Source organism: Alligator sinensis, unplaced genomic scaffold (assembly GCF_000455745.1).
Source record: "Alligator sinensis unplaced genomic scaffold, ASM45574v1 scaffold288_1, whole genome shotgun sequence".
In the NCBI taxonomy this organism is placed as follows: domain Eukaryota; kingdom Metazoa; phylum Chordata; order Crocodylia; family Alligatoridae; genus Alligator; species Alligator sinensis.
In genome coordinates, this window is record NW_005841876.1 from 278,332 (window position 1) to 304,688 (window position 26,357).

The 26,357-nt window shown below is 40.2% G+C and overlaps 1 protein-coding gene across 1 annotated transcript in view; it reads left to right on the forward strand.

Moving 5' to 3' along the window:
- MYO16 (myosin XVI) overlaps positions 1-26,357 on the forward strand; it is a 418,223-nt gene that overhangs the window by 243,871 nt on the left and 147,995 nt on the right. Inside the window, exons 20-22 of the mRNA XM_006017262.3 lie at positions 1,514-1,714; positions 19,782-19,857; positions 24,551-24,726. Coding sequence (XP_006017324.1) covers positions 1,514-1,714; positions 19,782-19,857; positions 24,551-24,726 — 453 coding nt within the window. The remainder of the gene's footprint in view (positions 1-1,513; positions 1,715-19,781; positions 19,858-24,550; positions 24,727-26,357) is intronic.

Below are 26,357 nucleotides of genomic sequence, written 5' to 3' on the forward strand. Positions count from 1 at the left end.
CACTGCCACCTGGGAACGGCGCTGGACACAGCCCGCACCCAAAGCCAGGGAAGGTTGATACTGCTGCTGGTCCCAGGTGGCAGAGGTAGCCTCCTCTCATCTGGTGCACAGATCTGGGGGTCTGTACCCCTGGGAGGGCTGTCGGGCTGTGCCAGACTCCTCCCAGGGGTGTGAGCCCCCAGATTTGCACGCCAGATGAGAGGAGGCTGCCACTACCACCTGGGACCGGTGCTGAAGCCAAGTAAGCTCGGCTTCAAAACTCGAAACATTTAAAAAATGTCGAAATGTTTCAAGTGCCCTCGTTCTGTTTTAAAGCTGTTTTGAAGCCTTTTGTTTCTAAAACCATATTGAAACAGCTTTGAAATGAAAACACCTGGCGAAATTTCGCACAGCCCTAATCAATGTTCAGTTATACAGATGTGCAGTGGGTTTAAATCATCCAAAAATGGTGCACCCAATCTAAGTTAGTTCACCTGAGAATGTGAACTAACTTAGATTGAGCCCAAATTAACTCAACCTTGCACACACCTTTATGCATTCACAGTGCAGCGGTGGGGCTGGGAAAGCCCAGCCACTGGCACCAGTCCCAAGGCTGCACTGTTCCCACCCCTTAACTCTGATTGGCTATTTTTAGGCCCCCAGAACTCCTCCCCTGACTAAGCTACCTTCCCACTACAGACCCACCAATCCCTGCGGTCCTGTCAACCCCACGCAATCGTGGCTCTGATCCTGCCCAATCCTCCACCGGAGTTACTTATACCAATTTCTTTGCATGGCTCCTGTCACTGACAAATAGCAGTGCGTCTCTCCTGATCTACATTCACGTGGCTTAAAGGGTATTCACCCTTTGTATCTGGATCTCATGGTAGCTTAGGCAGGGGCCCCTAGGTTCTTAGGCTAGAGAACTTCTAGGCAACTGCAGAAGTGCAGAAAACATTCAGATTGAACAGGAATTAATTTTAGATATCTACCTAGGGGTTTAACAGGGATTCTGGTTTACTATATTGGATTTAGGTATCAAAAATCTACCTAGGTCTGTTTTGGATTTATAAGCCCTCTTTTGAATATGACCCAGATGATGTTAGGCTAATAAAAATTCAGGGCATTATTTTATGGTTTAAGTATTTATAGGAAAGGTGGTGGTTGTAAATAGACCCAAAGAGGGAGATGTCCCTAATCATCCGGTGGACCACTACAGTATCCATAGCAGTTAAGAACAGGAGAGGGTATGTCAGGGATTCTCTGTTCATATTGATTCACCAACCTTCTGTTGTGGCATGGGGGTTTCTTTGGTCTGATCTTGTTTCTTGAGTGCAGTCCTTTTCATTTTCCTAACAAATTAGCAAAAATCATATTTTTGGGGGGAATATCAAATGTCGGTCTTTGCATTTCCTGTAGAAGCTGGTATTCTGTTCTAGATTTGGATCCATGCTTATAACTAAAAGGAAGATGTGTATCTGTACAGGGAAGAACTGGTATTCTGCCACTAATGACTAAACATGTTTCATTTCAGAAGCCATCTGGTTTTCTGTCAATGCTGGATGAAGAAAGCCAGTCCATTTGGTCCATGGAACAGAGTCTTTCTAAACGCCTTCAGGCTTACTTGGAAACTTCAGACACTAATGCTGTATATTCCTCCACAAAAGATGGAAATGGCAATCTTGCACCAAAGGATCAAGGCTCCAACTTCACCATTATGCATTATGCTGGCAGGGTAAGTTAGGTGAGAGTGAATGAGTGATTAGTTAGTTTATTAAATGAAAAAGGCATTAAGAACAATAATGGTTCCTCATTAGCAACTTTAGCTGCTAATGTGAAGAGTTGAATTCATTCTAAACAATCACGTTCCAATAATATATTTCTAGGTAAAAATACCATATCTATAAAGTAATAGCTTCCATATAAATTACATAGATTATACCTTTTATTTTTTTCTTGAATATTAGTAAACCACAAAACAGGGTGATGATGAGTAGGATCAGTATGAGAATTTCTTGGCTTGGGAATATTTTGTACTCTTCTGTATTGCATAGAGATGGTTGAAAAATAGGACTTTTTGAGAAAAATTTCATTAAAAAAGTCTTCCTATTTTTTTACTTAGAATAAAATTATCAGGAAAATTTAAGAAATTAATGGCTAACTGTAATGTTGCCTTATCAAATACTCTTTCTTCCTTACTACTTTGCTGTTTTTCCCCATTCCCTTCTGTTACCGGATTTACCTATCACTTTGGGGCGTGCTCATTTATTAGGGGCACGTTTCTAGGGTCTTTGTAATTCTATCAATGTGTTGCTTGTGTTATTTATGCTTCTATATGGAGCTGTATCTCTCCCTTCTGCAAATCCTCACCCCCAGTGAAGCTATCTTGCAGGACTCAGTTTCAATGGGGCTGGGTTCCTCCTGCCACCAAATCAGTCAAATACACACACACACACACACACACACACACACGTACATATATATTAATGTGATATGCCTGATCCGGCCGAGTTGATCAGCATGTACAGGCTGACACCCTCATATGCCAGGAATCAGTTCATTAAGGTAACAATAAAATGCAGTCAGACACAAGCACACAGGTGAACAGAATACTTCTGAATCAGACTGGGTGTCCAGCTAACACCCTTATGGGCCAGCATTCAGTTCATTAGGGCACGTCTGAACCAAACTGGGTCAATCAGCCTGTACAAGGTGATCCCCTTATGTGTCTCAATCTCAGCACATCCCAATCTTTGCCCTAACTTTCCTAGTAGTGGTAGCCTCTTGATGAGTGGACCCCACAGTATTTTGGGGCTTCACAGGGATCTTTGGCTTAGGTAAAAGAAGCGTTGCTGCAGAGCAAGTGGAGAAGGGGAAGTAGAGAAGAAAAAATACACGCAGTTACCACCAGTTTGACTATAAAAGTTATTTATTGTTAAGTATATGAAATTTATGATGGTACTAGTAATAATAGACCTGCAAGGAAAAACAAACAAAAAATTATTTTAATTGTGTAACTCAAGAGTATCCCAAGCCGTAATTGACAGAGGAAATCCTGTTATGTAAACAGTTTCAATTTAAATTAATTACCTTTTTCAGTGACAAGGGGTTATCTGGTTTGGAACATCTCAAGAAACTGATTAACAACCAGGAAAAACATAAAGTTTTAAGGAATAGCCAGACACCTAGAAACCAGCTTGAAATTATTATGAATATAGAAGATAAACTGGAAGGGATACCACATTGTTTCTTCTCAAATGGCGTAGCTATGCTTGCATTGTGAACTCAGCATCAGTGTTTTGTATTTTACCTGTTGTGAATAAGCCTCAGCTTAGCATGACTTTCAGATCTTACTGTAATCTTTTAACATACTTAAGGGGATTGATTACTTGGAGTGTTCATAAACTTTGTGGGGAGGACTTCCACCAGTCATCCCAGGAAAAGCATGAGCATTTGTGGTCAGGGCTCCAACGGGCTGGACGTTGTGATGGACCCTTAACCATTGTTCAAATGTTGCCTATACCCCTTCTGACTCGGTCTCCTGCCTCAGCATTCCCTAACCCAGCAACTGAGTTTTAGTTGATCAGGTTTAACTAGGCCTCCCATACCGGGATTGGGGAATGTATGGCCTGAGATGCCTATTAAACTTTTCTTCTGCTTAGTTCTGGTTAGATGAGGTGTGGGGAGGGGGGAAAAAAAGTCCTTTGTAAGTCCAGCAAGCTGGGTGCCAAAGTTCCCTCAGGAACACAGAGCTGACAGGTAACGCTTCCTGCATCCTGCTCTTCCCATTAAGGTACTCTGTGTCTTTCTCCAAAACAAAAAAATATATTTTTAAAGATGCCTGTTGAAGAATCAAACAGTCACTTTACTAATCCCTTTTGGTTAATCTGGGAGATTGATGTTTCTGGATTTATGTTGGTGTGGATCTGTTTCTTAGTGCTCTAAATGTAGTGCTTACAATTGGTGGACTAAGTTCTACAGTCATTACTTAGTCAAAAGTCTGCTGAAATTATGTAAAAACACAGAATAATTAGTGCAAGATTTTATGCTCAAATTTGATTAAATTGTTTTATTTAAAGCAAAATAATATATAGCTACATGAACATTGTATGCCCACTAATCCTGCAAACCATCTATTTACAGAACCCCCACAACAACTTTGTAGTATGCAACAAGTTAAGGCTCTCTGTTTAACAATAGCCGTGTAACTATACTATTGCTAATGCATGTGTGGGATATATGTGCAAATATAGTGAGTGTGCATATATAGTGTGTCTGTGTTTACGCACATATACACAAACACATATACACAGGGAGAATGAGAGAGTGTATAATGCATATCTGTATGAATAGTAAATGATTTTACAAGTCTAATCTACTTTTTACATCTTAATTTTAGAATGTAATGTATGCCTTTCTGTTTGCAACTTTTGTGATGGGACTAGTGAAAGTAACAGGTGGTTTTATACTCCTCTAAAGATAGAAAGGAAATGTGACATTGTTAAAAAGTTTGGCCAGTGATGATGCCTGTTGGATGAAAACAGGTCAGAGCCTCACTGGTCAGGATATTTGGACAATTGTCTCATTGGACTTTGTCTTGGATTATTGGAATATTGGATTATTAAATTTTGGCTAATGGGAAAATTTTGTAATGTTACATTGTACACATTCTAAAAGAAATGAAGCTTTTCATCTAGAATCTATAACACAACTCTTTAAAAAGAAATATGATAGCTTCTCTGCTCTTCACCTTGCTAAGTAGTTACAGCAACATTCTCTTGCCATGATATTCAGTGTAACAACACTCATAGGCTTGGAGAGTTGTACTGTAGAAATAGAGATTTAGATTCACCAGTGGGGAATTTTACTTAAATATTTACTCTGAAACAAGAGAGACTGACACTGATTCTAATGATAAGGGAGACCCAAGCTTCAGTCCCTCATCCACACAATATTCAAGTGTTTCATATAAAGTGGAAAGCTTGGACAGGAGAGTTCAAAATACTTGGCAGCCTTGTAGGAAGGGGTAGCCCTAGAGAGTTAGGAGAGTTGGATTCTAGACCTGGCTCTAAAACAGGAGGAAAAGAAACTTGAACTGGGTCTGTATCAGACCCAGTGAGTGGCCTAACCCCTAGGAAATCTTTGGAAAAGGGAAACACCATATCTTTATTCTTCCTGACTTCTCTGCAGGATTAAGTATACTCAAAATCCATCTACCAGACTGGTCTCTACAGGCAAGACAGGGAGAGAAGTGCCTCATTTGTGAATTCAGCTAAGCTTTACATTTAGGCATGAAATTGGCCCAGTATGTACATTTAGGCACTTCTGTCATGCCCAGTCATGGAAATTTAGCCATTAAGTGGACTTAACTACTGGAAACTTAGGTTCTTACAAATATTAGGAATCTAAATAGGAGTTTTGCAATATCATTAGCACCTAGATATTAGATGTAGTGATTTTACATTTTGGTAGTGATTTTATTAAAATTATTTATGATTTTTCCATTGTGTAAACTTTTAGCAAATCATATTTTTAAATATGTCAGGTGTTTTGGCAATTGAAAATAAGAATTCCTTATGAAAAGTAACAGTATAATTTCATAGTCATTTTATAGTCTTATTTCATAGTCTGAAGTAAGTAACGTGTAAAGAAAATTATCACTGACATTTCTTTGGAGATCCCAAATTTAAAAAATGAGGACTTGATGATAGCCTGGTAAGAATCCAAAATCTCTGTTGAGATGATACGTATCACCAAGGATCCTGGTTTTATCTAATTTAAAAAATCCCCAATTTTCAGAAAAAGTAACTTAAAATTCACATTTTTCCATGATTCAAATGAAATGGCATTTCATTTTCATTTTAATCATGGAAAAATGTGGATTTGGGGTTACTTTTTGTTATCTGAAAATTGGGGATTTTTTTTATCAGAGAGAACCAGGATCCCTGCTTATCAGAGTTCAGCTGTAAATGATTTCTTGTTTTACAATTTCATGTTCAAGTTAGTTTTTAAAGTTTTGTTGTTTAAGAACAGCTTCTCTGAGGTCAGTGGTCTATCAGACTTTTGTGTCTTCCTCAAATTGACGTCAGATCAATATCCATTCGTTCTTTCACATAGGCATCGTTCTGTCTGTCTAATGTAGAGAGTAGAATCACACTGTAAGCAGGTAATGGCTTGTATGGCATTGGTAGAGAATCAGGTGAAAGAACCCCCGGTATTATAATCCATATTGTTTGGTCTAGTGATTATATGGTCTGTGTTGATGAGGGGATCTAGAGCCAGATGTGGTGCTTTAGTGAGACTATGAGGTAGTCTTGGAGAGACCATGTTTGAGGTTGGGGGGCTTACCTGTAAACCATGACAAGCTTGTCCCCTTTGACTCCCTTAAGATGGTTGTCATTTTCCAGGAGGGGTCAGAAGTCAATAATGATGTATCCAAGGCATTTGAGCTGGTAGCTGAAAGTGACAACAGCAAGGATTTAGTTGTTCTTGTCACAGAGTTGGTATTGTAGTAGGTCAAAGCAGGGTCAGAGTCTGGCTCTGCTGATTTGAGTGGCTACACTTTTTGGATTATATTTTAAGTGCAAGACTACCTGCTCCAAATCCCAAATATGTGCATCTCAGTTAATGAGATATGGGCACATCTGGTTGTAATGGAGAGCTCAGCTGTAGGCAGTGGATCTAATGATGTGTTTAAGATGAAAGCACGCAGTATGGAGGTGATTGTTGCAGTTGGTTGCTTTCTGATACAGTTTGGTGGTGACATAGCCATTGCAGTTTCATAATAGTGTCTAAGCAATTTGTCTTTTCATTGTATTTAATAAATGCATTTCACCGTCAACTAGAATTGCACTAATAGGCTAGGGACAGACATTACACATAAGTTTAAGTAATCAGAAACTAGTTGAAACCTGTAACAGAACAGATGTTCAGTGCATATAAACCTGTTTGAAAATGGCTGAAACCAGTTTGAGATAAACCTAGTTGAATGTAGTATCATACTTAACTGATTTGGCTCAAACTGGTTTATGCAGTGTCTGTCCCTGACCCCTTCCTGATTTAAAATAAACCAGAGTCCCCCAGCATCCTGGCATGCTCTTGGGCTGGGTGGGGCTCCCTGCTTCACAGCATGGCTGGCCCCTTCCCTCTGCTCTCTAGCCAGAGCAGGGGCAGGGTGTGGCCAGACACTGGCCTGCCATGGCCCCTGAGGCAAATTTCTCCCTCTGTCTCCTACCCCCCCCCCCCCCCCACCCTGTCTTCTGCTGGCAAACCCTGGGGACCACAGCTGCTGTTTGCCAGCCCCAGCCATACCACCATGGTTTACCTGCAAACAGACAGGGACAGAGTTAATCACTCCTTCTGTCCCCCCGTCCCCTCTCTCCCCTGGAACTGCCAGGACTTTGGCTGCAGTCTCTGTGGTTTGGTTTGTCTGTGTGTCCCGGAATGGGGGAAAGAGGCAAGCAGATCAGTGTGCAGATCCAAGCCCTACATTTTCAGAGCTAAGATTTGTAGGACCAGACTGAGAGGTGGGAAGTTTTGGCAAAGACCTGACAATCATCAGTGATCACACATGCTGGAGGTGTAAAGGGAAGGTGAAGACAACCTCACCAAAGAATGCAGAGAGCTACATTTACATTATAAAGCAAAACATGTAAACAAAGCCTTTCTGAATATCTGACTGTAAGGAAACACTCTGCCCTCAGGACTAGTAAAACTAACTCTTGTCTTTCTGGTTTACATTTTAAATTAGGCTAAGTTGTGTATGCTGTGTTTTACTGTGCTGTATCTTAGCTTAGGTAAGATTTTTGTAGTTCCCTGTTGTATGCTTTGAAAATTGCTGTGTTCAATACCTTGCTTCAGAGAAAGGACTTTTTCTCCACGCTGGCATATTCTGTGTCTGCTAGCCCTGGCTGGTGCCTGGCCATACCCCCTCTGCTCCAGCAGGGAAGGGTGAGAGCCTTGGAGGGCATCTCCCTTCCTTCCCCTTTGGCAGTGACTGGCAGGCACACTCTAGTGCCCCCCAACTTCTGGCTTGAGCCACTGCAGGCATGTGCCTGCATTTCCTGATTTAACAGAGCATGTCTGTCCGGTTATTAATCAGTTTAAGCTGTGCAGCTTAGACTAACCTGCAAAGAGTGAATCCATTCTTGCTTGGGCTTTTTGAATGTCTGTCCCTAGCCATAAAATGTAATGTAGAATTCTAAGACACTGGTTTATGGAACATTAATATTCACTGCACTGGCACCCATATGCCATAGGACTTTACATGAATTATATTACTGAACTGTCAGCTCACTGATGAAAGTAGTTTTTGAGCGGGAAGAATAATATTCCACCAGTGTACCTTTTCCAGGGCTCAAAATACCTCTTTTATCCTAACTGTGGTTTTAAAGTACCAATAAGGTAATCTGACAGATCATGTTTATAGATTTCTGTGGGTTATATCTTTTATTAGATCAACTGCATTGTTGTGATAGACATAGACAAGCTTTCAAATGCAATGCAGTCTTCTTCAGGTCTGAGGGAAAAGCAGGCACAATGGAAGATTTAAAAACATCTTTCAGGTCTGTGAAGTTGGAGAAGAGAGAAATTTCCAGGGGTAGCAGACAAGCAAATCATAGAAGAAAGAATAGCTTGATTAGTGGAGGATCAAAACCTTTAAAAAAGAAAGGGGGTCATTATCCTCTGTAGTGTGAATAAAGGTTATCTGGAGTCACTTAGATAATAATATGCCACAAAGTTAATATTAGTGTTCAATCTTTGGTTCTTAGCATTCAACCGTCTTTTGTTTCCAGACTTACCTTTTGAATATGTTATTTAAATTTTCCTTAAACACAAGGCTAGTGAGGTCAGAAAGTGAATAGTTGTTCTGTGAAAAGTGTTCCCTTACACATGTTTGTGTGTCTTTCTTTTTAAACTTTTTCCTGTGATCATTCAGCTTGGTTTGTAGTATTAGTCTAGTTTCAGCCATGTAGGACATTTGGTCCCCTGATTAAGATATACTACATTTTGGGTTGAGCGTGCATAGGCTCATTGTTGGGGTGTGTTGATTGTTGTAGCAGTGGAGATACACTGTCAGATTTTGTATCTATTGTTGAAGCAAGGCCTTGTCCCATTTGATGTCTCTTGAACAGTGTAAAGTTTGCTTCTGATGATGAGTTGGGCAAGGTTAGGTGGTTGTTTAAAACCCAGGAGCAGAAGGGCTGGGAATATTATTTCAAGGTCTGATATTTATCAAGTATAGTCTGTAATTGTTTGATGGTTCTTTTGAATGGTTCAAATGTGAGGGTAGGTGACCACCACATTGTGTGGCCATAAGTGAGGGTTCTTTGTTATTGTAGCAGATTACTGCAGAGTGTCTCCTTCAAAGACATGGTCTATTTTTCTGCTGGAGTGTCCTTATGTTGTAAAGGCAGATTTCAGGTCAGCAATGTGGGTGTCCTACATATTCTCTTCAGAGCAGATGTGGTGACTTTAGATTGTTTTTTTGTTGTGGTTGGGATGATTAGTAGTTTTTTTCAATGTATCGTTTTTATATTATCCGAATAGTCAAACCTTTAACCATCAAAGGCAGTCAGCATTCTCCTGATTCTTGAGAGATTCTTTTTGCATGTTGTTCCTGTTACTTGAAAAGTTTGTCACCATAAAACAAGCTTCATACTGCCTAAATATGTAAGCACATTAACAAATCAGATAGACCCCTTGATATTGTATGCATCACTACTGTTTTGACCAATGGTGCTATAATAAACCGATCAGACTGGATGACCAATTTCTTTACTCTTTAAAGCTGTTTACATAATGCCCTTTAAGTGCAGATCAATGTCTGTTCAATTTCTCATCTATGCATGTGTCAAAAATACCTCTCTCAAGTGTCAACTCACCTTCACCAATGGGAGCTTTCTGTGAGAGAACTTACAGTATGGCAGACTCTGAAAATGAACCTTTAAATATAAAGACAAAGGAGAAAAATTAATCAATAGGGAAGCTTTCATTTTCTTTATTTTATCCCCAGGCTGTTTCCCCAGACATAACAATCAAAACAGTGTAGTCTAGGCTGTACCAAGCCACTAAAGGTTTTTTGACCATAACGTTCTCTTTCACATACAAAAGTTAGTTGTGTGATTTTATCAGACCAGATTTTAGAGGTTCATTTACTGGTCTTCCTGTAAAATGGAAGAGAGCAGGGTTCAAACCTCCTTAAATAAATATTGTTTCCAGTTGCATTTACTTTTTGGTGGTCTGTTACTTCTACCAGATTCTTAGAATAAATCTTCATGAGAATATATGAGTAATGGTCACATAACAAAGTTTTGTTCTTAAAATAAAACTAAAGTGATTAATAGGTTCAAGCTTTTAAGTGATCTTGCTGGTTCATCAAAAACTGAATAGCTTCTGTTAATCTACATAGCTTTATCTCCTAGCAGAAAAGTAATAAACTATGGCTTCTGGTCCAGTGTGCCAGTATCTTAACTGAGTAGATTCATTATTATTTTTTTAATTAAATATAATGAAAAAATGTTCTTACCAATAATTGAATTAAAATGTTTGTTTTTACAATGAATTAAGATAAATGTCTAAATCTCAATCACCTTGTAAGTATGGTGGCTGAAAATTCTATAAACACTGAATATTAAATAATTATACGAACTATAGGTAACATGTCACAATAGTGTAATGCTATCAGATCAACAGACCATACCCTCCATTACAACATAATATAACACAATAGAAATATATATATTTTGATACCATTTTGGTATTAGTCAGGCATTATTTTTGAAAAAAATTGAGCTAGATCTAAGTTCAGATTGTGATACTTCTCATCCTGTTTCATGGTTGGATTCATTAAAGGCCAAAATCATGGGTACAGAAATATATATTCCCTAAAATTTTAGTGGGAGTTAGATTCCATATTCATTTTTGGACCAATCACTAATTCTGTTGAACTAAAGTAAGGGAAACCTTTATATTTAACCTGTTTATAGAAAATAAGAAAAAAATCCTCCCTTCTGTATATAATACATTTTTCAAACCAAAATTAAATTCCACTTTTGTTGTTTCTTCTATTGTTATTGAAGTAATATGTAATACAGTACTGTACATATTTCATTGCTAATTTTACAATGTATATTGTGTAAATCTTAAAGGTTTCAACCACGATGTCATTCTCATTGGAGTATGTGTCATACAATTACGTAGTAATAAATAGTCCTTTCTTCAAGGAACAAGAATTTAAGCCAATATGCACTAAATTAATTTAATTAATAAGAGGGAAATGTGAAAGTTAAGCAGATGTTAAGATAACAGGGCCATACAATTACAGAAGCTAACTATGTGTACATTTTCATTATGAAACATTTACAATTGTTTTTAAATATCAGCCCACCTAGCTGCTGCTTAATATTTTCTTGTAGGCATTGCAGCAGAGGTTGAGGAAGAAAGAGAGGAGAAGAGATGGGAATGAGCTTAAATTAGGGTTGCTATTTCATGTGTAAAGTGTGGCATGGAAGAAAGTGCACAAGAAGTGTGAGAGAAGTGGAGAAATTAACATTCAGGAGTAGCATTAGTAACAGTGTGAAAGGTTGAATTTACATGGCTGGCAACCTGAAGAACATCTTTTTGTTACTTGTGGATTGAGACAGTAAATTTCATGTCTATTCAATGTTTCAAGTGTCTTCAAGCAATGTTTTAACTGACCACTTCTACAGCAGAGGTATAAGGGAGAAAAATAATTCCTTCATAACAGGTTTTATATGAACTATTTTGTGTTTTCTATCAGATATTTGAGATGTGTTATAAAAATAATTATAGCATACCTCAGGTTCCCTGTGTCTTTTTACTTCAGTGTAGACACTTATTCACAATGTATTCCCTCCTTATGCTATATTTATCTACTGTTACCACTGATAGTAGCTCTTTTTTATCTAAAATTGTTAAAGCCTAAGACACTCAATCAAGAATTGCTGTTATGGATTTTGTAGCATAAGTTCTGTTAATTATCTTTTATGGAAAGTAAGGTAGAACATTTACTTTAAGTGCACTAAAGTACTTAATAGTGTACTTAAATTATCCTAAGAGTTTACTATGTTGCATGTTCATAATAGATGCCATTAGAAAATTGCATAGTAATGCATCTGTCATGGGAAAAAAATCTATTCAATTGTCATACTTTTTTCTGACAGATGTCATATGCAGTAATTGTCAAATGATGTAATTAATGTAACATATATGGATTCAAGTAATTTAATCTTTTTTTCTGTGTAATTGTCAAATGGCCTTACTGAAACAGTTTAATGCTGATTAGTATTACTAATCTTAATTATATGTTTACAGCCATAATGCATTATTAAAAGTGCTTAGGCGAAGGATAAAATTTTCAAAAGTGCCTAAGGGAGATAGAGAGTAGATTCAATAAAGGCTTAAAGCAGGACTTATACAGAACCCAGGTGCCAGAGTCCAAAGTGTCAACCTATGAAGGCCCCTGCTTAGCTGCTCCCTAACTCTTGAGAAGGCTAAAAATCACCTCTGTCTGGCTTTAAATTTGTTATGTGCCTAGAATTCTACTTCTGCACTTGACCACAACTGCCCCCACCTGAATAGCTCAGCACTTATGTCATGTCTCAGGCCAGTCAGCATCCAAGAGCAGGCTTTTCTCTGCACAAGTCCCCTAACGGATCAAATTCAATAGGCACTTTTAGAGTGGGCCCATTACACACTATCAAGGTCAGGCTCCCCAAATAATGCAGTGGAAGATTTCAATTGTTGGATATTATAATCTCAGATATAATAATCTAGTGGTTAGGTATTTGCCCAGGAGCTGAAAGGTCTGGTTTCAGTTATCTTCTCAACTTCACAAAAGTCAAACATTTCCTGCCTTTTCACAGAAGACTACACTAACCACTGGGTTATTCTAGCTTGAAGGTGGGTAGGGTACATTTTCCATTCTTCCCTTTGAAGCTATGCCACTATGCAGCAATTAATTCAAAATTCAATGTGGCTAGAGAAAGATTGTAAGAAGGAGCATTGCTTTAAAATAATCTAGCTAGAGCACTCATCTGTAACAGGGGAGTCCCAGGTCCTTATCTCTCCTGGTAGGACTGTTTTTGTCAATGACATTAAACAGCCATTATATGACATATAAGAATCTTGAATATTTTTCTACACAGTGGCACAGCTTCATCAGGAGGAATTGAGAGTTTCTCCAACCTTTATGACATGGAAGATAGAACAGTTTTGATAGGTAGGAGATGTGCACCCTCATCAGCATCACTTCAGCTAAAGAAAAATACACCTAGGTCTCCCACTTCCTGGGGGAGTCTAGAGTCTAGCTGCTGTCTCTGCTCTGTACATTGCAGTATACAGAAGCCCAAGTTAGCTTCTGTACCTGTAATATCTGGAGGCTTGTGGTGTGGAGCAACTCTATATTACATACATAAACTTATATGCAACTATGTACAGTAAGAGGTAACAGTGCCTAATCTCTTCCTGTTTTGCCACCTGAAGTGCCTGCTGGCCTCATCAGACTGTCTTCTGGGAAGTCACACTTCAAGGACACTCTGTGTATCTAGGGGGACTTACCCTATGTCACAGTACTGGTAGCAATATAGCAATAGCAGCACTTTATATGACAGAGCTCTCTATATGACAGAGTAAATTAGCTAACCTAGCACTGCTAGCTGCTGCAGCTAGATCTCTTTTGGTATCTGAGCCATCTTGGCTGTCCCTTCACTACACTGAAGTTTGCTCATCACCAGCTGCTAAGTGCGACCCCTGCTTTAGTGGCTGAAGGAATGGTTGTAAGCACTTGATTTCAGGATCTATGAATTCCAAGTGAAGGGCATGAATCTGGTACCTTAGCACAAAGACACAACCTTGGGTTCAGCAAAGTTTAAGTGGCAGCTCCTTGCTCATGTACTAGCTGTTTTGGATCTTTCTGAACCACCTAATTCTCCATGCGTTAAATAGGGAGTGTAGGCTCCTAATGAGGTTCTACATGCATTCTACTCCATGAGTAGGGTGCCTAAAAACTAGGCACTTCCGTGCTTCATTTGTTGGCATTGTTTATTTGACATCATCTTTAGAGTTGTAAGTATTAAGGTCAAGTTTGAAACTCAGATTTCAGGTCTTGAGTGATTTACGCAAAACCTTTTTTGCTTGTTTGTACTGAATATATATTTTTATATAGGCCTTGGTTCCAGCCTTATTCATGGTGTAGCATTTAATCATAATCTTTTTTAACATTCCTACACACCTGTAATATCTTACAGCAATGCAGAATTATGTGTGGAAATTTGAATACACATATATATGTTAAGAATTCAGTACCAATGCTAATGCTACCACTTTGGACTCAGTTTTCTCACCGACAAAGAGAGAGAGGCTTCAGGATAGACTCACTCATAAATGAGGGAAGTTAGTGTTTGTTGTGGAAACACACGCAGCATACTTTTGGGTCAGGTCAGCAGAAGCTTTTATTCAAAAGAAACTACAGCTGTAGGGAGGACCCCAAACTGACATGGATCTCCCAAGCACTTGGAAGGGGTTCCCCCCCCCCCCAAGAGCAAAATCAGGAGGCTTCTATACTTTTTAACAGTTGCTTACAACTCACGTGATCATATAGTGAAATTAGCTAGAAAAGCAGCTATAAACATTACTTCATTACTTCTTTGCTGTTATCAGGATGGGAACTTATGGGGGAGGCGAGGTTACTTCACAAACCTCCTTCTTGCGCCTGGAAATCAGAGTTGTACATACTTTTTGCTATCTTCAAGGCCGCGGTGAGCGAAGCAGTTGCAGAGGAGTTAAAAAGAACAAACACTTTCCCTTATCTCTTCTACTGTACAGAGCCAGCAATTCTTCACAAAGCGGTTATGTTATCTTATAACTCAAATGATCAAAGTTTAAGGCATTTATTTTTTCTGATTCCACATGTTTCATCACTGTCTCCTGCTCTATGCTGTGCTAGCATGCAAGGTTCTTGGGTATATGTGATATTTTTTATCAGACCAACTAAATAGTTAAAAAAAAATGTTTACAAGCTTTCAGGTACAAACACCCTTCTTCAGGCATTGAGAGACTCTGCTGCTGTTATGAGTTCTCCAAGGTAGAAAACAAGGTAAAAGCAAATGAGTGGAAGTTTGGAAGACAAAGAGTAGAGATAGGAGAGGAGGGTGGAGCATGCAAGTGGTCAGCTTGGGGCAGGTGACCTCGTGAGTCAGATGCCAGGCAGGTTGTAATGTGTCATAAATCCAATGTCTATATTAAATCCATGATTTTTTGTATCCAGTACATTTATGAAGTGAAGTTCATAGGCTCACCTATGAGAGGTGTTTTGTAAGTTCCCTTTGAGGATTAGAACTGAGGGATCGGAGAGGGAGTGATTGTCTTGTGAGAAGTTGGCACCCACAGGCAGTTGGATATTTTTGTCTTTGATGGATTTTTAGTGTCCTTTCATTCTGGTCCACAGTTGTTATTTGGTTTCTCCCACATATTTTTCACCAGGGCATTTTCCATCAGGGCAGCCTGCCTCCCCCACCCTCTTCTCAGGGCAGGACAGACCAGGCTGCTGGCAACACCCGCTGCCATGGCTCCAAACCCCACTCTTCTGCTCTTCTCTCTGCAGGCCAAAAGCTCTGCTGCCCAGGCCATGGCACCCAGGTTTGGGGAACGTGGGACTCCCAGACAACTGAGGCAAGGGTCTGCCAATACCCCCACCCTCCGCAGAGGGAGCCTCTCCAGAGAAGCACCCTGGAGCCAGGACCCTCCCTGAACCACTGCTGCACCCCAAGCATGTCCCTACCATGTGTGGCCTGGAAGGTGCACGATGAGCTGTTTGTGCAGGTTGAGGGGTGCCCAAGCCACTATCCCCTGCTGTGGCTGATCCCCCTGGTGCCCCAGGCATACTTGCACTTCTGGTTTGGGACCCTGTACTACAACAGTGCAGGCAGCAAGCTTGAGCTACCCCATAACCTCCACTGCCACCTGGAGGGCTACCTGTCACAGTGTTACACGTTCCTGCCCCCATATGCCAAGAAGGACATCACTGCTGGCATTGATGCCTTCCTTGGCATGTGAGAGGCCTGTGCCCACCTAACTGTGGGGACACGGGCTGCTCAATAAAATTCTGAACTGTGTTTTGCCTGTTTGCATGCTGTGGGAGGGGAAACCTACGGCCAGGGGACTGCAGGTGGGCCAGGCAGGGAGTGGGGGCAGGGGCAGAACTGGGAGGGTCTTTCCCCTCCCCCAGTGCAGGACTTACCATGTGTCCAGGGCTGGCAGCTTGGCGTAGGCCTCTCCATCAGTGACGGTGTTTGGCTACGTCCAGTATGTATGGCCCACAGTGTGCGGCAGGCTGGCACCTGGCCAGGGCACCCTTCAGGGAGGAACTGGTACTGGCTGGCCACTCCTTGTGCTGGTGTCTGGGGCTGCGCCAAGGGTGGAGCAGCCACTGAGCCAGTCTCTCCAATCTGCCAGTGGATGCAGCACCCAGGCACGAGGGTAGGGCAGGGTACTGAAGGCCTGAGGTCACCTCCTCCAGTCACATGTCACCGGAAGTGTCAGGGCAGGGCAGGGGCTTGGGCAGGCAACCCCTGCTGGTGGCACTCACAGGGGTGTGGCCTGGCTCCCAGGGCACCAACTTTCTGGTCAGCTCCCACATAAAGGGCATGGACTTTTGGGCATGACCAGGCTGACGATTGAAACCGGTCATGGCCATCCACTGAGCCCACAAGACTTTGAACTTTATATGCCGTGCTGACTGAGAGTGCCCTCACTCCTGCATCTTGCCTGACAGGGCCTCATAAATGTGGGCCTTTGAGCTTCCATCCTGTGAACTGCTTCTGCACATTGGCATGGCCCTAGCCCAGAGCACCATGAAATCACCCACCTTCTCCTGGGTCCAGTTGGGGGCCCTGGTAGTTGGCATGGGTGTGAACATGCGAATGGGGCCGGAGCTTGACAGGGGGATGAACGACAACATGGTCATCCTGCACCAGCCCTCTGGGCCTCTGCATGGCTATCTCTGTCAGCAGTGCCTAGAGCAGAAGCATGGCCAGGGACTAGAAGCCATGCTGTGGAGGCACTTCACCACAATTTCTGCAAGCACAGGAGACAGGTGGGGGTGAGCAGCAGCAGGGAGCAGGTGCTGGCTTTATTGTCAGAGACAGCCAGGCATCAGCGCTGGGGGAATCTCTGGGCTGGGCAAGGGGTGCAGCAAGCTGTAGCCCTTTACAACACTTACCTGTGGCCAAGCAGCAGCTCTGGAAGGGGGCAGGTCAGACAGAGACAGCTCCAGGAGGGCGCACGGGGCCTGCTGGGCTCCTGCACAGATCAGCAGTCTTGTCCAGGCTCCTGGAACATGAGTCCTGAGGCACAAAATGGCTTCTGGCTTTTATAGGCTGTAGCTAGGGGCTGTCAGAGAACAGCCCAGCCCTGGGGGATGAGAGGCAGCCAGCCAGGAGTTAGTGCTAGGTCATGTCTACATGACCACTAACGTGCTTTAACTAACCATGCTTAAATCATGCATTTGCAGGTATTACATTTAGGCACGATTAGCCTATATTTGCCATTTTAATGCTCATTAAGGACATGAATGTGTAGACATGCACCTTTAATGAGCATTAAACTACGTTAATGCACATGAACACATCTCATGTAGACGCGCCCAAAGGGAACAAATACATTTAGGGATGATAGATCTATCTATTGATGGCTATTGAACAAAACAGTTGGAGATGTTTCCTCTGGCATCTCTAAACCAAAAATGGTGGATGCCAGGAAGGGTACTGAATAGGGGATACATTCCCTCTATAGCATCCACCCCTGCCACTGTCAGGAACAGATTACTGGGCTAAACAAGCGATTGGTCTCACCCAATATGGTACTTCTTATGCTTTTAATTGTATTTAGCTGTGTTTTGAGTTCGTGTTTTGTTTTTCTTTGGGGGGGAGAAGGAAGAGGAGGTGTTGGATATTATTAGTTGTTGAAGTCTCCATCAAATAAGTGTGTTTTGCTAACAGAATGGATCCTGCAGGAGTTCCTGTCATTGTGGACAGGTCCTAATAAGGCTTTGTGTCTTGCACAGACAAACTTTTCTCCTTAAAATGGACAAATGCATGGAGCTGAGTGGAGTCCCCATCTTAGTGTTTTAGGTGGAGTTTTTTAAGATCTTTGACTTAAGCCATTAAGGTCCTTGAAGTTTAGAACCAAGCTCTTAAATGTGATGTTCTATGGAGAGCCAATATTGTGAGCAGAAGAAAAGTGTTTGCAGTAACTTTTGTTGTATAGGAAAAAAGCTCTTATACTAAGTAGTTTTCTAAAGAATTACAGTTTCATGCCTAGGTAGAATACATTGCTGTAGTCCTGCTAGGAGGTAACAAATGTCTATGCTACTAGAGATCTGTCATGCTTCCACATCATGCAGTGTTCAGACACAATTAAATATTTCTTTTTTTCTGGTGAGCATTTTTATTTTGCAGCATAGATTTTTTTTCTTTTGTATTTTAAACATGTGACAAGTAAAGAAGAACACAACAAACAAAATTTACTCTTCGATTATTTATTTGTATATGTTTGGCTCAGTTTCCCCTCATATCTTATGCATTCTCGTTGGGCATTTATGCACATACTTTTTTACACTGTGACACACCAGGGATGTGATGTGTCAGAGCTGACTCAATTAATTGTGTCTGCTCCGCAAATGAGCTGAGACGCACCGCACTGCAATGTGTACAGTTATATTAGTGGTGAAATGCACGTCAGTGTGGAGAAAATGGCAGCAATGTGCTTTTGAACTAAAATACCTTCAATGTATTTTAGATCAAAAGTGGACCACTGCCATTTAATGCATGCTGACATACATTTCACTGCTTATACAGCTGTATGCGGTGCATGCATGTGTAAAAATGCCCATTGTTTATCCCTAAATAACTTCTTGTCTGTCCCACTAGCTTCAGTAGATATTAAAACTAGTTGATGTGGCTACTAAGACTAGTTCTGTGAGTCTAATTTACTCTGGCTAACTGGTGAGTCTGCAGAATAACTCTTCATCTCTCCATAAGATTTTAAAGCTTAGAACATGCCTATTTATCAAAGCTGTTTTGATTAAAAATGAAAAAAAAAATCTTGACCCAGAATAGAAGACCTATATCTTCTACATTTTAGGTGGACAACTTAACTACTGGGTTAGAAAGTCAAGCCCGCACACTTACTAGCCAACTGACTATTTAGTGCACAATGGACCAATTTCAATGGTAGGGACTGAGTGCTTCACTCAAGAATGCCCATTAGTCTGGAGGTCAGACTACTCACTTGATTCATGAGGCAAATCAGTCAGACTAAAAACTTGAATTGGGTCTTCCCCCACTACAGTTGACACCCTACCCACCAAACCATTTCATGTGTTGGGAGAAGGGGTTTAATGCATTGCTTGTTGGCATTTTTTTAAGTCTAACTTTAATTCTACATCCTAATGGAGACAAATATTGACACTGCATTTTTTTAAAACAAAACTAGTTTTCTAGCCATCCCTAGTACTGATCTGATTTTGTCAAATGAGAAGCAAGGAAATGGTTGATACCAAAATTCGAAATAGTAATAAATGTTAAATTTCAAAGTCAGTTTGACTACATTTTTGCACACTTTCCTAGTCAATATTGTATTAGGAAAATGCTAGACACAGGATATATTCAGTTGGAATTTGGTTTGCGTACAAAGAATGTCTTTAACATGTATTTTGTAGCTAAAATGCTTGATATAGAGGTCTTAATCTTTACTAATATTATTATTATAATTTATTGCAGGTGACATATGAAATTGCTGGAGCAATTGTGAAAAACAAAGATTCCCTTTCACAAAATCTCCTATTTGTAATGAAAAGTAAGTGGTAGTTTTGTTTTTTGGCTATTTTGTGGGGAGTGCCACATTATGCCTTATATTTTGTAATCATTACCGTACTCATGGAAATAATTGAAATCTGCATTTATTTTAAATGCCTGAAATCATCCTCATCACCATCTTCTTATTCACATTTATATTCTAAAAAATGTTTAACATGTATAAATATAAAATACCTCTAAATGGTATTGACTAAGATTTTTTACATTAAATAGTTATACTTTTGTAAAGACTAATCAAAATAAGATTTTCAAAGCAGAATATATTTCATTACTTAGGTGCAGCTACTAAAAATGGGAGTTTTGTGTGGGTGCTTTTATAAATAGCTACAAATATCCTGGTCATGTAAAGCAATCTATAAATTTGATTCAGTGTATCTGTCTTACAGCTGTATGTCTAAAAATAACTATGTATTCATCCTTGTTTGTTTATTAATTATTCATAATCAGGTAATAAAAAATCTATGATCTTATATTTACTCTTTGTAGCAAAAAAATATTTTCCTTAGGGAAATTATAGTTTGTCTTCCCACAGAGGTTTCCCTCCACCCCCGAACACTGCAAACTATTCTAACTAATATATCATATATATTGTATATTTATATTTCTTTCCACAGAAATAGAGGTCTTTCTGAGGTCATATTTGTCTTCAGAATCAGCAGTGCTGTTACAATTTTATTGGCGTTCCAGCAATTTTACTGTGAAATTAGCCAAACTACCCAGTAAAATCATTGATGCATTTTAAAAGCAAACACTATAATACTATGGATAAAGAATGAAATAAAAAAATTGATATTGAATATATTCCTATTGATTATAGTTTCAGAAATAGTTTAGCTCTCATTTGTCTGAACTTATTTGTGTATTATAATGTTTCTATTCTTTCCAGTTATTTATGATAATCTGTTACACAGTGTCGGTCATATCAATCTCGTATTTTCCCGAAAGTATTATTTCTTTTTTTATATGTTGTCATCTTGGCTTTTCATTTATGTGTTAGAGAATTAAGCATATAGCCCTTATAAAGGGAAAATGGGATTTGAAGTATGATATAAGGTCTTTCATAATGTTGAATGTGAATGTTAATACTGTATGTATAATTAAAAAGTCAAATAGCAATAGACATAATTAATTGAATAGGACCAAGTGTAAACTAAAACATTTATATGACTTAAGAGCCTATGAGAGAAATTAAAATCAATATTGTAGGCATCTGCTTTAGGCATTGCTGTGCCTAAAAATTTGGCCCCTTGCCCTAAGGAAGTGATACAGTTCAGCAGGGTTAGCAGATTAGGAAAATGACTGAGGAGACCTACATACCTCACAAGGGTGACCTAGAACACCTAGGTGCTGAGTAGAAAGACACTTTTATCCAGATGGAAGGAAATACTGGTCACAAGGATTTCTTTGAATTCTTGTTCCTCCTTAAATCTGAAGTACTTAACACTAGACAGCTCATATGTACACTCCATCATCTTGCAATACAGCGCGCCCAGAGTGGAGGTACCTACCTTACAGACAGTGGCCTTAAATTCAGTATTAACTGCAGTACCTTGGACTGAATGTTCTAGTTGTGAAATCTAAAGCTAGTCCTCCTAAAACTGAGAGGATTCAAACATGTATCTTTGTAGAATCTTAGAAAGTTAGGGCTAGAAGGGACCTCAGGAGGTCATATAGTTCAATCCCCTACTCAAGATAGGAACATTTCTATTTAAATCATCCCAAACAAATGTTTCTTTACCAGTAGTTAAAAACATATGATTCTTGGAATTCTGTAATCTCTCTGGGTAATCTGTCCAAGTGTTTTACCACACTCATAGTTAGAATAGTATGCCTTATATTTAACCTAAACCTTCCTTGTTGCAAGTTAAGGCTGGTATTCTATCTTCAGGAGACACAGAGGACAACTGGCTGATATCCTTTTGTATTTGAAGACTGTTATTAAATTCTCTATCAACCTTCTTTTCTTTGAACAAAGTAATCCTTATATTTCTAGCCTTTCCTCATATGCCATGTTTTCTAGACTTCTGATCATTACTTTTGCTCTTTTCTGGACTACTTCCAATATGTCTATATCTTTAAGTGCAGTGCTCAGAACTGGAAACAGTATTCCAGGTGAAGCCCTGGATAATGTATTATTTGTTTGTTTAAAATATGTTTATATAGTGATTACTGCAGTAGGCCCTTGATCTTCATTGACACTTCCAATGTGCTACTTCAGTACAAGTAGTAGTAGTAGTAGTAGTTGTTGTTATTAACACTAACAATAATAATAATAATAGGAAATATAACACTATTCCATACTATCTGAAAAGGCGATTTTAAATACGATTAAATAAAAACCAGCAAAAAAGGGAATTGGTGGGCACATCGACGCATGCAAATAATGTGGGAGCAGTTTACTCTTGAGTAAACTAATTGAGAGTAAATGCTAATGGGCATATGTCTAGATGAACCGGGGCATGGGAGCAGATGGGACCCTGCAGCAGCTAGGTCAAGCTCTAGGCATCCCCTGCATGATAGAAGCTGCCTGATGCTGAGGTGGGCTCTGCCACCAGAGCCTGGGTGTAGACAACACCCCCCTACCCCAACAGCAGGCAGCTCCTAGCACAACCCCCTACCCCAACAGCAGGCAGCTCCTAGCCCCTGCTCTGTGTTCGTGGGGCCTGGGCCGAGAGATCCTTCTCCCCTAGCGCCAGCTCTGTGGTTACAGGACCAGTGCTGAGAGAGAAGGATCTCCCATACCTGGCCCCATGACCATGGGACTTGGGCAGGGAGATAAGGATGCTTCTGAGGCAGGAGGACATTGTGCCTGTCTGGGCTCCAATGGCAAAGCCTGCCATGGCAGCAGACAGCTCCTGGGGGCAGGGAGCAATCTACCGTGCCCTGCTGCCCAGCTGACTGGGAGCCCATTTGCTCAGGCATCTACACATGTGCTACTCCACAGTAAGTAATCTCCAGTAAATTTGCTATTTGCATTTGCAGGTAGCAAATTTACTCATATTTATAGCCAATTACTGTGCCATAAATGTCTGCACATGTAGATGCAGACAATTACTGCGCAGTAATTAGCTGTACTGTGCAGTAAAGAGTCTCATGTGGAGTCCCAGTAACCATTAGCGGGTGAGTATGTAGAGAAATTCCAAACTACAACATAAGTTAAAATGTAAACTATTTGCTTATAATGCTAAAATCTTGAACTAGGTCTCTCTTACAGAAACACTTACACTATCTTAATAATTGGTTACAAAGTCATTTTCTGTTTTCTCATATTAGACCTGCCTGAACATTCACCCAGTTTACCTGAGTTCTAGGTCCTCCTCAGCATCAGGGATTTCAACCCACATATCCCTTTTCAAAGGGAAAGGGCCATGCATTCTGGCTGCAGTGTGGCAGAAACTACCCCACTGCTGTTTGTTTTATGCAATGAATTTTAAATGCAAGATGCAGAAAAGTCCTTAGGGGCAAGGGACAGATCCCAGTGCCCCCCTCCCTTCTAAAGCAATGGCTCTCTCAGACATGCACTCCCTCTGCCTTAAGCTGCTCTTCTTTCCCCCTCATATCTTTGTCTCTTGGCTACCCCATGGGTCAGCTGGTGGAGGAGGGCTGTAAAATGCTCTGGGCACTGTTTATCCCATGACCTTGTAGTCATCACACCTCCTTGGAAAGGTGGGGTGCAGGTTCAAACCCTTGGTGGATGAGGGAGCTTGGGACAGTCTGGGCAACTGTTGCAACCTCTGGGAGGGCCTCCATTTTGCTTCAGGCAGTTACTTACATACCTGGGGGTGCATCTATATGAGACATTTATTGCAGTTACCTAATTAGCTCCGCAGTAAATGTCTTGGTGTCTACACGTGCACAGCTATTAGGCTGGAGTAAACTAATATAGCCTGCAGCAGTTTTTTACTCTGCAGCACTGTATGTGTAGATGCTAATGAGGCTGGCTCGGGCACAAGGATGCTTTAGTGTTGGGGTTGACTGCCAACTAGCCCCACACTGGAGCAAACTTGTACCCCAGCCAGCCCCTCCACTGCACACTGAGCCAGGTCAGAGCACCGGGTGCACGTTCACACGGTGTGCCCAGGGGCAATAAACTCTTACATAATAAGCACAAGAGTTTATTGCTGCATGGTAATAGTACATGTAGACATGCCCTGGGTAATTCTATTCCACCTCATATGGGAATAGTATGTAAAAGCAACAAATGTAAATGCTAGGAACTGCAGTTATATAGCTATGCAAGAGCCACTTAGGTGCATAAAGGCAAAATAGGTTTCAGCCCTAAGTAACTAAATAGTATGCCAGTATCAAAATAAAATATGCACAAATAATCATAACCTAAGCTCTGAGGTTTACACAGACCTGTAACACTGGATGTGATTTATATTGCTCACTGCCCCATTCTGGTCAATTTAAGTACATTTTAACTTGAGTAAATAAATAATTTTTTAAAAGTTGCTGATGGCTGCCATTGGTGGATAATTGAATGCTACTGGACTTGCAACAGAATAACTAACAATGCATAAAAGAAAAATTTAATAGGCTGTTCATCTGAACTAGTTTAAGCCTCCTCTTGTTTAATGCTGTCTCCCACTGTGTGTCTTGTTCCTTTCAAGCACTGTGTGTATAATTTTCCCACCTGTATTTTATCTCTATGCATTTTTTTTTTCTCCCAGCTAGTGAAAATGTAGTCATCAATCAGTTGTTCCAGTCCAAACTGACACAGACAGGCTCCCTTGTCCCTCCATATCATTCACTTAAAATTAGAGGGTCCAAAGCAGCCTTGCTCAGTAAGAAACCTTCAATAACCTACACAAGTGGAGAAGCAAAGAAATACACAGAGCTGAGTAAGGTAAGAATTTAGAACTCTTTTTTTCCCCTTAAAGAATCAGTCTTTTCTCAATTACCAAAATGTTAAAGACATCTGAGCATTTCAGAATGCTTCTTATATTCTATGGCATGTGCAGTACTTTAATTTTGACTTACACATTGAAATAATCAATCACACTATTTTAATTGCAGCACAGCTAAGGGAACTATACAATAGCACTATTGATTAAAGGATCTCTGAAATCCACTCTTCTCAATCCCATACAGTAGTGCACACAATATTACTAATTTTATTAGCTGCATAGGGAATACTTTCTGCTTCAACTGTTTAGCTGCCTTTGAAATGAACAGAAAATTTAAGGGACAGAAAAATCTAGAGGGATAAACTCAACTTGTGGAATACTAGCCTCCTATTAAAGCTGCATGTAAATTACATTGCGGATTATAATTTCCTGGCAGTATGATCTCTAAAATGGAAGAGACACGTAATTCAAAAATGGGCTTACACTCCCTCTTGTAGCTTAATTATCTTCTCTTCCCAGACTTTTTGGCCTTGTTCAAGATATCAACTTTCCCCTTGTGTGGCTAAACCCGTTTCTGCAAAAAAATCAGAAAAGTGAACACAAATTATCAGTAAAAGCTTTTCCCTCGGACTCTTCTTGTTTCTTTTCCTAATCATTTCTGTTTCTCTTGATTAGTGGGCTATGAATGCAGCCATTGCAAGGCTTTTGGAAAGTATTCAATATAGGGCTCTACTTGTTGTGGAAGTAGAGAAAGATTGATGGTCTTCTCATACTAGTAGTGATAGAACTAGATGTGCATACTTTCTCTTTAAATCTAGTAGAGGTATGTGATTTTCAAGCATAAAACTTCCTTGGCAAAGATATATTTGATTTCTGTGAGGAGCTTAAAGGAGATTTAGAGTGTTAGGTGGAGAATTAAGACATGATTTGATGCAGCCTTCTTCCTGAATCAAAGCCAGAATCTTCCTTTTTTTGTGGTTGTTTTAATTAAATTCACCTTCTGTTTCCATCTCCTTAGTTTCTTTCCTCTTTACTGTCCCTGTCCCACCCATTCCTTTCCCCATGGGAAGAAGTACAGTCTGCAGCATATTACAACTGACTGGGTTACTATCCTGCTCCTGGTTCTACCACTGACTGGCCTTGATATGTGTACATGCTCCAAGTGTTGTACCCACCTTTTAAAAACTTTTTTTGAGATCTGTTGTTGATCAGCATTATGTAAATACTAAGTGCTATTATGAAGAAATGTGAAACCTAGTAGACTTCCAGTCTCTTTTCTAGGATGGAAATGAGTTTTCCTTTTAAGTTCTGTTCAGTTCTGGCTTGTGAAATTTGAAAGCAGAACAGGTCTCACATCCAGCACAGCAAGTAGGGAATTGCTGGGAAATGCATTTTTTTTTCTTTTAAATAGGTTGGGTCTGGTTGAGATCAGATGAGAAGATACCCATATCTTTTGGTATGAATTGAAAGGATAAAATTAGGCCAAAACATACGGAGTCTGAGTGGAATAGAGGTTTATAGATTATGCCCAAGTGGACAGGAGAAGAAAGCGATTGAGAGAGGGTCAGAATTGAAGAGACTGTCAACAATTATAGATTATTTCAACCAATAGATGTTTAATCTTCTATGG